A 12289-nucleotide genomic window follows, 5' to 3' on the forward strand; every position below is an offset into this window, starting at 1 on the left:
ATGACGCACCGATGTGCATTGATGCATATCAGATCAGCAGTGAATTTGTGTTTAATGGACTCAACGCTGAAACTGTCTTCAGCTCCATGAGCAGCAGCTGGTCCCATAGGTACAAACATGTTTTATCACACACACACACACACACACACACACACACACACACACACAACAAACTTAGTCAAAGGTTCATGTTATCAAAAATTGCTATAGATAGATAAATAGAAGAATTAGAAGATAAAAAGATGCTTCATTAATCACCAGAGGAAACTGAGAAAATACAGCTTAGTAAAGACAACAATATGAAAGTCAACACAATGTAAAGAAGCAGCACAACAGATTTTTCATGGTTTACACAGACATGAAGTGGGAAAACTCTGCTCTGCCCCCTAGTGGTCAGACATGGCAGTAATCTGTCAGAGAGAGTTGGCCGCTCGGTCTGTCCGGTCAGAGAAAACTGTTTCCACGAGTCTCTCTGAGTCGAGACAGACAGGATCAGGTCAGATGAGACACAAAGACTGAAAACCACAAGTTGATCCAGTGTGGAGCTACAAGTCTCTGTCTGTCTTTCTTTCTGCAGCGGAAGAAAAGAAAAAGAAAAAAAGAGTTTTTTATACACATCAGGTGAGTCATGTTATGTATGTAAACAGGTTTGAACGGTTTGAACACGCACGCACGCACACACACACACACACACACACACACACACACGCACACACGCACGCACACACACACACACAATGTCACTGACAGGCGGGGATACTCACCACTATACTAACGAGGAGAGGTGCAAGAGGTTGGGACGAGGTTACATGTCCATTCATTCTCTATGGGAGTTCTGAAACTCTACGAATGCAATATATCTTTGGCCACAACATGGGAGTCTATGGGCTCGTGGCGCTGTTCTCACTTTTACCGGCCAGGGGGAGAAACAATAAGCCTCTGTAATGTGGAAATATATATTTTACTACACGTGTTTAGACTTTCTTAAAAAGCACTTAGTAAACTGTGATTTTAGAGAAGTGCTGTGGAAATAAAGTTGTGTTGTAGAGCTCAGACAGGAGAGGAAAAGGAGGATTTGGAACAGGAGACAACTTGCCTCCATCTTTCCATCCAAACATGAATCTGCTCATCCATCATGGATGTTGTGGCCGCTGCTCTTCATGTCTGTATGGACAGAGTCTTTCACATTCTACTGTGTCTGCTTTGATTTTATTCAGAGAGTCAGTTTCATCAGCCTGTTCATTCAAATCTCCTACAGCAGTGATTCCCAAAGTGTGGGCCGCGGCTCCCTGGTGGGCCGTGAAGGTACTGCAGGTGGGCCGTGAGAGGTCATTTACAATAAATAAATACAAAGTTTGTAATTTACACTTTTGTAATTAAGTTTGAAATTACAATAAAATATTTATGATTAAATGTGTGCATTAAAAAAAGTAATCAGAACTAATAAAACAAAGCCATGGGATTTAAATTACGTGTTATTCTCTCTATTCTATTTATCTGACCTATTTTTGATCCGTTTCTTATATCTCATCATTGGCGGGGAATTGTAATTGAGGGAATACCTCGTCATTGGCGGGGGAAGAGTAAAAATGGTAAAAATTCAGTCTGTTTTTTCTTCATGTTGATATTGGGTTGGATATTGTGAAATTTTATGTATAAGCGTTTTATTATCCAGTGTCAAACAGCCAGGATACGGGCTTAACAATTCACTATTTGCACTTAATTTAATATAATAATAATTAATAATAATAATAATAATTACTCTGGTAATAAAATAATATAATAATTTGTTGCTTTACAAATTGTTACGTGTATGTGGATGGATTATTAATTTGCACTGCATTGCCATATGCCCACGTTCACATGTTCTGTTTATGAAATAAAAAATATATAGGGAAATACTTCATCTTAGTCTCGTGTGTTGATCAGAGTTGTGATTAAAGGGTTGGGTGGGCCGCGGAAGATTTTCAGATTTCAAACTGGGCAGCGGCATTCTCAAGTTTGGGAATGGCTGCTCTACAGGATGGAATAAGGTTGGTTTCGCCCGGTTTCGAACCGCAGACCTTTCGTGTGTCAGACGAACGTGAGAAGCTACAGCAGGGAAACAGCGCCACCAGCCCATAGACTCCCACGTTGTGGCCAAAGATATATCGCATCCGTAGAGTTTCAGAGCTCCCATAGAGAATGAATGGAAACGGATTTAGAGGGTTTAGGCAGGAAAAACCTTCCTTCCTCGCGGGAGACCGGGGTTCAATTCCCCGATGGGGAGGAGTCTGTTTTCTCTGTGAGAGCTTTATGGAGGCAGAGAGGGATCTGAACTCAGACTGATGGACAGCAGGCAGCACTGCTGGGTCCCAGCAGGTTTCTCTGTTAATGCTGTCTAAGATAAGGTAGAAGAAGAGACTGTCGGTCCCCAGCTGGACGGTGCTCTGGTTGGTCGTATGACTGTGAGAATAAAGAGGTTTTGAGTTTGGATTTGAAGATTTCAACAGCTGTGGAGGGTGGCAGGTCAAAAATGTGAGGAATACTGGGATGAAGATGACAAGGGAAGACATACTGTGTTTATGTTGTACAAAATAAAGTTTGCATAGTAAAGAGTAGAGGAAAAAACAAAAAGGAGGAGATCATAATATAAAGAAATTAAGAATTGGACATAGCAGGTTAAATAAAACGTTACATATTGTAAGGAAACATCCAACTAGTTAATGTGAGTTTTGTCCAGAGGAGTCAGTGCAGCCTAAATGTTTTACTCAGATACAGAATGGACCAAAGAGGAAGAGATCTAATGTTAACAGATCTGAGACAAGCTGGAGTTCAGGAAATAATGTTAAAGAGTTTACTGACTTTTATGGGTTTTTTATGGAAGGTTTGATATCATACTGATGTTTCTGGACTTTGATACTGAAGTTAGCAGCATGTGACCGTGCCTTCAGGTCAAATGTTCACAAGCAGAACTGACGAAGGAGAAAAAGCAGCGTCTTCTCTCTCAGTGTTTCCTCTACAGATGAAGCTAGAAAGTCTCTTTGATTTGATCTGGATATGAGTTCACCAGGTAAAGACCCTGCAGTTTTCCACAGGCTGATAATTTACTTGTTACAGTGGTTGTTGTGTGTGTGTGTGTGTGTGTGTGTGTGTGTGTGTGTGAGTGTGTGTGTGTGGACGGGGGGGGGAGGTGGATGTTAGACTTTGCACTGCACTCTGTGCTTGTGAGTGTTGAGCAGTTTTATAAATCTCCGACTAAAAACTGTCAAGGTACTTTTTATAAATACTGTTAAACACATTAGAGTTTGGAGCAAATTGTAGAATTTAAAGTTTCACTTTAGTTTCCACAGCAGTTGTCTCTGTCAGATTGAGTATAATGCTGCTGTTTACTGGTCTGTGTATCGCCAAATGACAGACATGACATGATGCGCACATTTAGACTCAATTTAGATCAATTTCTTTGCAATGACCAACTTTTTATTGTAATCTCAACTCATTTCATTGGTGAAAGATGCAGGAAGTCTCAGAACTAGTCTGACAGGTTGGATCAGCTTGACTGAAGCGCATTTAATTTCTTCCACTGTTGATTCACCAAGTGAGAAAAACACTGACACCTTGCCAGATACTAAAACACACTTCCTTTGATTCAACTGTCCCAGAGGCTTTAAAATCCTTTCTAGATGAACCTTGTCAGTGTATTTGATGTAAAGGGCAGCTGGTCTGAGTATTACTACACTCTGTATATGTGACATGGTACTGACAGGAAGAATCAGCCTTTGAAATAATATATCCTGTGATGGAAACCTTGTTGTCATGAATCAGCCCAGTGTGTTTGTGTAAAGGTGTTCGCTCTACTATGAGTCAGTCTGAGGAGAGAGAGGAGGGGCTCCCTCCCTCTAAAACCACTCTGTCTGGGGAACATGACAGCCGGACCAAAGCTAAGAGGTAAGATGAGGATCTCTAACTGTCCATGACTGTTCTCCATCTCAGAGCTCAGCAGTGAAATCATTACAGCATCATTATTCAGAGTAAAAGCTCTGTCTCTGTTGTGTTGAAGCCCAGTCCAGCAGGAGAGACCAGACTCCCCTGAACCCAGCTGTGTGTCCATGAAGAGCGACCGGTCTATGGATCTACCTTTTAAATTTAAAGATAAACATCCTCCTGAAAATAAGTAAGTCATTATTTTCTCTGTATGGTAGGATTAATGAAAAGCAGAATTGTCTTCTTCATAAAGACCCAGATACCTTCACTATGTTCATAATATGTTTCTATCAGGATCCAGCAGGAGAGACCAGACTCCCCTGAACCCAGCTGTGTGTCCATGAAGAGCGACCGGTCTATGATGGACCCTATTATCTTCAAAGATGGACATCACTCTATTGATCGAAGGTATTTAAAACTGATGATAACAACAGATGTGTTTGCTGTTGTCAGATTCACAGTCATCAGATATAGAATTGATTCGACCTTCATACTCTGTGTATTGAATTTCTTCTTTCAAAACATCACATCCAATAATCAGAGCAGCATTGACAGTTGAGTTCATCGTGTGTGTGTGTGTGTGTGTGTGTGTGTGTGTGTGTGTGTGTGTGTGTGTGTGTGTGACATTATATGACCTAATACATCATGTCTTCTCCACAGAGTCCACCAGGAGAGGTCAGAGGTTCCCAGTGGTCAGTCTGCCCAGGAGCATCAAACAGACCTGGACTCCATATTTATGGTGTGTAAATGTACATCAGCACCTTGTACTTCACCATCAAGTGAAATGCAAAACAACCATTCTGGTCATTATAGTCTCCATGCTGCACTCTTTAGATCAGTGGGCTTTCAGTCTCTGCAAGATGGATTTGATTTTGTGTTTTGTGTTTGATTTTGTGTCCAGATTTTAGTATGGACGTTTAAATTGTATATTATATTCTGTTCCAGCTGCTTGAGGAGAAGATAGTCACTTTTGTGAAGAACGAGCTGAAAAGTTTCCAGAGGGTTCTGAGTTTAGATTACCCAGAATGCTCAGAGAGGCAGAGGGAGGATGAGGAGGTGGTGGACGGTGAGGAGGAAGAGCAGAGGAGGAGCAGCAGAGAGGCTTTTCTGAAGATCACACTGCAGTTCCTGAGGAGAATGAAGCAGGAGGAGCTGGCTGACTCTCTGCAGAGCAGTAAGAGGCTTTTAACAGGTTTAACATGATGGAGAGGGGAGATGGTGGAAGATGGAAATGTTTGAATTTCTAACCTCTGCTGTAAATACAAACATTTCTAAAACTACATCTCTTCAATAACAGATTGGAAGGTACATGAGCACAATCCCCATGGATAATCTGGTTAAATTATTGATTTGTTAATGTCTGTGTAAAGTGCTGAACACAGTGGTTTACATAAAAAAAAAAAACACACCAAAAGTTGCCTTTCACATTTAGCTGCACACACAGTCAGGACCCGTTTTTCCACCCATCAATAATAATCTAAATAGATACCATGGAGTTGTGAACTCAACAAATTTATCAGGAAAATATTCACATTTCTCACATTTAATATAACATCCATTTATTGATATTATTTGTTGTTTTTCTTTTCAGAAACTCTTGCTGCCATCTGCCAACATAAACAGAAGTCTATTCTGAAGCAGAAGTTTCAGTCTTTGTTTGAGGGGATTGCTAAAGCAGGAAACCCAACACTTCTGAATCAGATCTACACAGAGCTCCACATTACAGAGGGAGGGAGTGGAGAGGTCAATGATGAACATGAGGTCAGACAGATTGAAGCAGCATCCAGGAAACCAGTGAGACCAGAAACAACAATCAAATGTGAAGACATCTTTAAACCCTTACCTGGAAGAGATCAACCAACCAGAACATTGATGACAAAGGGAGTGGCTGGCATTGGGAAAACAGTCTTAACACAGAAGTTCACTCTGGACTGGGCTGAAGACAAAGCCAACCAGGATATACAGTTCACATTTCCATTCACTTTCAGAGAGCTGAATCTGCTGAAAGGGAAAAAGTACAGCTTGGTGGAACTTCTTCATCACTTCTTTAATGAGACCAAAGAAGCAGGAATCTGCAGGTTTGACAAGTTCCAGGTTGTGTTCATCTTTGACGGTCTGGATGAGTGTCGACTTCCTCTAGACTTCCAGAACAACGAGATCCTGACTGATGTTACAGAGTCGACCTCAGTGGATGTGCTGCTGACAAACCTCATCGAGGGGAAACTGCTTCCCTCTGCTCGCCTCTGGATAACCACACGACCTGCAGCAGCCAATCAGATCCCTCCTGAGTGCGTTGACATGGTGACAGAGGTGAGAGGCTTCACTGACCCACAGAAGGAGGAGTACTTCAGGAAGAGATTCAGAGATGAGGAGCAGGCCAGCAGAATCATCTCCCACATCAAGACTTCACGAAGCCTCCACATCATGTGCCACATCCCAGTCTTCTGCTGGATCACTGCTACAGTTCTGGACCATGTGTTGAAAACCAGTGAGAGAGAAGAAGACCTGCCCAAGACCCTGACTGAGATGTACATCCACTTCCTGGTAGTTCAGTCTAAACAGGGGAATGTCAAGTATCATGGGAGAGCTGAGACAGATCCACTCTGGACTACAGAGAGCAGGAAGATGATTCTCTCTCTGGGAAAACTGGCTTTTGAGCAGCTGGAGAAAGGCAACCTGATCTTCTATGAAGCCGACCTGACAGAGTGTGGCATTGATATCAGAGCAGCCTCAGTGTACTCAGGAGTGTTCACACAGATCTTTAAAGAGGAGCGTGGGCTGAACCAGGACCAGGTCTTCTGCTTTGTCCATCTGAGCATTCAGGAGTTTCTGGCTGCTGTTCATGTCATCGTCTCATTCATCGACTCTGGTGTCAACCTGCTGTCAGAAACTCAGTCAACCTCCCACACTGGTGACCATTCTGAACCAATATTGTCCAGAGAACGATTTATGAGTAAAGGTCTATTCTCCCTGTTCAAGAAACCAGCAAAACAAAAAATAACTAAGAAAACAACAAAACAGCCAGGAGCCATGTTAGACAAGCACACATTAGAAAATAAACCTGAAACTATCTTCTACCAGAGTGCTGTGGACGCGGCCTTACAGAGTCCAAATGGACACCTGGACTTGTTCCTCCGCTTCCTCCTGGGTCTTTCACTGAAAACCAATCAGACTCTCCTACGAGGCCTGCTGACACAGACAGGAAGTAGGTCACAGACCAATCAGAAAACAGTCCAGTACATAAAGGAGAAGATCAAGAAGAATCCGTCTCCAGAGAGAAGCATCAATCTGTTCCACTGTCTGAATGAGCTGAATGACCGTTCTCTAGTGGAGGAGATCCAACAGCACCTGAGATCAGGAAGTCTCTCCACAGACAGACTCTCCCCTGCTCAGTGGTCGGCTCTGGTCTTCATCTTACTGTCATCAGAAGAAGAGCTGGACGTGTTTGACCTGAAGAAATACTCTGCTTCAGAGGAGGCTCTTCTGAGGCTGCTGCCAGTGGTCAAAGCCTCCAATAAATCTGTGTAAGTGCATAGAAAACTGGATATATTGAATACATAACGTAATGTTTTCTACACAAGATTATATACAAATATATATGTATATATATACAAAATAAATATTTTTTTATTTTTTTATTTTTATTTGAATTTTTTTAATTTATTTACTTATTTATTGATTGATTGATTTATGTATAAAGTTCTTGTTTCTGTTCTATTCTGTTTCACTAACTCTTCTTCAGGCTGAGTGTCTGTCAGCTGTCAGAGAGAAGCTGTGAAGCTCTGGCCTCAGTTCTCAGCTCCCAGTCCTCTAGTCTGAGAGAGCTGGACCTGAGTAACAACGACCTGCAGGATTCAGGACTGAAGCTGCTCTCTGCTGGACTGGAGAGTCCACACTGTAGACTGGAAACTCTCAGGTCAGGATTCCTCAACATGTTCAACACATGACCAGTTAAATCCTGCTCCACATGCAGGTTAATGTCACCTAATCTTTGTGAGTTTGTGTGTGTGTGTGTGTGTGTGTGTGTGTGTGTGTGTGTGTGTGTGTGCGTGTGTGTGTGTGTGTGTGTGTGTGTGTGTGTGTGTGCAGGCTGTCAGGCTGTCTGCTCACAGAGGAAGGCTGTGCTTCTCTGGCCTCAGCTCTGAGCTCCAACCCCTCCCATCTGAGAGAGCTGGACCTGAGCTACAATCATCCAGGAGCCTCAGGAGTGAAGCTGCTCTCTGCTGGACTGGAGGATCCACACCGGAAACTGGACTCTCTCAGGTCTGGAGAGGCAACGTCTGCTAGAAGGCTGAGAGTCACACACATTTTCTCTGTCACACTGAGAAGACGAGGAATATTGATTAATGTTTAACAGGAGATATGACTGATGCTGTATGGAAAATCCTTCATATTGAAGGTTATTAAATGTCCATGTTTCCATCATCAAAGAGAATCTGCTGGTCTGACTTTGTTTATTCCCCCAGTGTGGACCATGGTGGAGTGCAGAGGTTGAAACCAGGTCTGAGGAAGTGTAAGTGTGTATTTAGTTTGATTCATGAAAACACAGCAACACACATTCAGTTATTTACATGGTGTAGTTGCAGTTTCTTCTGTATGTCCTGAGCTGCTTTTAACTGTTGAACCCCCAAAAAACATATAGCTGATGTGTGACTACAAAGACATTCTTTACTCCATGATCTTAATTTTACTATTTATCTAATTATACAAGAATAAAATCCAATGAAGCACTGTCTGCAAAAGCAAATAGTTTGCTCTCAAGTTCAACAGCTTTTTCTCTCCACTAAATTAAACAAGCATGATGACATGATGATGTTTATTATGAATGAATGAGTGAGGAGCATCAATTTCAGGCAATTAATATTATGTATAAAGCATTTAAGCATTTTGTGAATACAGGTTACACCAACCGAATAAGTTAGGAAATAATAGTAATACAGAATTGTCATCATATCTATAACGAAATATATATAATCTAAATCTAATTCAGTTTTTGTATAAATGGCTGTTAATGATGGAAAGTTCATTTACACAGCAGTATGTGATGTCCATTCATTCAAATCCTACTGTGAATAAAGAGGATGGCCGACACAATGTTCAAGTTCAAGTTCAAGTTTGTTTATTTATAAGGTCCTTTATCACAAGCATGTCTCAGAGGACTTTACAGAGAATGAGTCTAACTAGATCTAAATAACCAAAAATCAATGGTGAACAAAATAATATAGGACAAGCATAGCAAAAAGCACAAGACAGACAAGAGCAGATTTTAGCAAGACAAACAATCTACCTGTTCTGCAGCCTAACCTACCCGGCAACACCAGCCTTAGACCTTAAATACACACAAGGAAAATCTCCCAAGAAAAACCTTGTAGGAAAACTTGGAAGACTGTTAATAATTCAACAAATAATAAACACAACAGGTGTATTAGATGAGAAGCTGCTGCTGTATTGAGTCTTGTTCTCTCATCAGATGCCTGTGAACTCACTCTGGACCCAAACACAGCACACAGAAACCTCTTCCTGTCTGAAGACAACAGAAAGGTGACAGTGGTGAGAGAGGAGCAGCCATATCCTGATCACCCAGAGAGATTTGACCGCTGGTATCAGCTGCTGTGTAGAAATGGTCTGACTGGTCGCTGTTACTGGGAGGTCGAGTGGGAAAGACTGGTTTATATAGGAGTGACTTACAGAGGAATCAGAAGGAGAGGAACCAGTGTTGACTGCTGGCTTGGAGGGAATGAAACGTCCTGGAGTCTGGAGTGCTCTGGTTATAGTTACTCTGTCTGGCACAATAACAGATCAACAGACATACCTCCCCTCTCCTCCTCTTTCTCTAACAGAGTAGCAGTGTATCTGGACTGGTCTGCTGGCTCTCTGTCCTTCTACAGAGTTTCCTCTGACACACTGATCCACATCCACACCTTCCACTCCACATTCACTGAACCACTCTACCCTGGGTTTGGGTTTGGGTTCTGGTCTGGGTCTGGTTCCTCAGTGTCTCTTGTCAGATAGAGGAGGGAGAGAGAAACACTCACACTGCTGACCAACCAGCTGCTGAGATGATAGTTCACTCTGGACAGGATCACACACACACACACACACACACACACACAATATTATTAATGTTTGTATTTTCATATAAGTTTACTACTCATTTCACTGTAAACAAACAGTCCATCACTGTAAATAGAGTGTATTCTGTGTGTTTGGTAACTGAACAGGGTTTTAACATCACACATGTACAGGAACATGGACATTTTATATGGAAAGTGAAATAAATCAGATATTTAACCGGAAAGAATCAAGTTGTTGTTCATCTGAAAATCTGTTTTTGATGATTGACAGGTTAAAATATCTTCCCTTTAGACTTTCGTTTTATTTGGTATTTAATTAATCTCACCACTCCAAGCTAAACATCTATCTTGTTTTCTATAATTGTTTCCCAGAAATGAAGTTAAATGAACATTGTTTGATCTTCTTCTCAAGCAAGCATTGTTTTAAACATAATTTGTTGACTTTAATGTGTACTTATGTTTCCTTAAAATAAACAGATATATTTTTCATTTGTTTTATAAGTTGTGTCTCTTCTGTCAAGGCAGACCTGGTCAAGAAAGCAGCATCATGACAAACATAAAAGTCTCAGACAAACATTATACAACAATGTAAGAAAACAAAATACAAAGTCACCTTAAAGAAAGAGCAGAGTCACATTTTGTGTAAAAGTTTTCCAACAGGCAGTCGACCAACATCCAACCAGCAGCTGATGGACCAAACCTATTTAAATCCTGACCAATCAAAGCAAAGACAGCTCCTCATTGAGTCTGACACAAGATCAGTCATGTCAGAGGATTGCATTCTGATTGATCTTCAGAAATCATAACATAATTTTTTTTAATATTTCATAATTTGAAGAATAACAACCTAAATGTTAATTCTGGTTGAATGTCCCTTTTATCAGAGATGAAGAGTAGTATAGACACTTTGGTGGACCGAAGACTTTGAGTCCACTTCATTTACAAGCAAATCCTGTTTTTATTTCTTTATTTTTTTAGTCCATTCTGTGTATCTATAATTCATATATAAAGAAGCAATGAAATAATATATTTCTGGCTCCTGGAAGATGACAGGCTAGTTAGTATTCCCATATTTCCACATTACAGAGGCTTAGTGTTTCTCTCCCTGGCCGGTAAAAGAGGGAACAGCGCCACCAGCCCATAGACTCCCACGTTGTGGCCAAAGATATATCGCATCCGTACAGTTTTAGAACTCCCATAGAGAATGAATGGACACTAGATGCCGTTAGAAATACAGTATATAAAGAGCGCAGGTCTGATATCATTCATGTCAATATCATCAACACAATCAGCAGCTTGGACTAAAAATAGAAACAGGTAATCAAGACCAAAAAATCTCTTCTGTTCTTCCATCAGTGCCAAAACACCCAGATTCAAATTCTATCATTTTCGTCAGCAACATCAAAGACAGTTCAGCTCGATCAGTCCATTGATATAAATGACGCACCGATGTGCATTGATGCATATCAGACCATCAGCAGTGAATTTGTGTTTAATGGACTCAACACTGAAACTGTCTTCAGCTCCATGAGCAGCGGCTGGTCCGATAGGTACAAACATGTTTTATCACACACACACACACACACACACACACACACACACACACACACACAACAAACTTAGTCTAAAGTTCATGTATTAAAAAACTGCTAAATAGAAGAATTAGAAGATAAAAAGATGCTTCATTAATCACCAGAGGAAACTGAGAAAATACAGCTTAATAAAGACAGAAATATGGAAGTCAATACAATGTAAAGAAGCAGCACAACAGATTTTTCATGGTTTACAGACATGAAGTGGGAAAACTCTGCTCTGCCCCCTAGTGGTCAGACACGGCAGTAATCTGCTGATGCGATATATCTTTGGCCACAACGTGGGAGTCTATGGGCTGGTGGCGCTGTTTCCAAGGTATAGAAGAAGTCAGACCTTTGAAAAGAGGGGGTGATAGGGATAAGACACTTATGCAGAGAGAGGCGTTTTGGATACATACTCTACAAACTGAACACCCAAAAGGTCTGAACGAAGAATTATTATTAGGGTGTTTTCTCTGAAATTGTCTGAACTTGTATTTGTGAAATAGATATGCATTTTTTTAAATACATATTTAAAGTTTTTTCTTGTTGGTGTATTGATATGTGCTGCACTCATTCCAGTCCTTCTACTTTGTTGTCGGGCTCATATGTATTTGGAAACACGGTGGGTGGCTATTAATTAGTGGCTCTACTCCCAACTTTAAGGAGAGCCCAGGCTGT

General features: G+C 41.1%; 1 protein-coding gene across 1 annotated transcript; it reads left to right on the forward strand.

Annotated features, from left to right (window-relative positions):
• The first annotated feature begins 2955 nt into the window (after positions 1–2955).
• Positions 2956–10376, forward strand: LOC144541750 (protein NLRC3-like). Its single transcript, XM_078286629.1, has 12 exons — positions 2956–3052; positions 3825–3927; positions 4040–4153; positions 4258–4371; positions 4624–4702; positions 4909–5137; positions 5555–6916; positions 7016–7487; positions 7706–7879; positions 8053–8226; positions 8430–8476; positions 9434–10376. Exons 1-12 carry the CDS (start codon positions 3040–3042, stop codon positions 9973–9975), a joined length of 3423 nt encoding a protein of 1140 aa, XP_078142755.1. The 5' UTR covers positions 2956–3039; the 3' UTR covers positions 9976–10376.
• The last annotated feature ends 1913 nt before the right edge of the window (positions 10377–12289 follow it).

The sequence above is a fragment of the Centroberyx gerrardi genome, chromosome 11, assembly GCF_048128805.1.
Source record: "Centroberyx gerrardi isolate f3 chromosome 11, fCenGer3.hap1.cur.20231027, whole genome shotgun sequence".
Lineage (NCBI taxonomy): Eukaryota > Metazoa > Chordata > Actinopteri > Beryciformes > Berycidae > Centroberyx > Centroberyx gerrardi.

Coding starts and splice junctions, on each gene's coding strand:
- LOC144541750 (XM_078286629.1), top strand. Junction 4,372..4,623: donor CATCACTCTATTGATCGAAG/GTATTTAAAACT, acceptor TCTTCTCCACAG/AGTCCACCAGGAGAGGTCAG. Junction 8,477..9,433: donor GAAACCAGGTCTGAGGAAGT/GTAAGTGTGTAT, acceptor TTCTCTCATCAG/ATGCCTGTGAACTCACTCTG.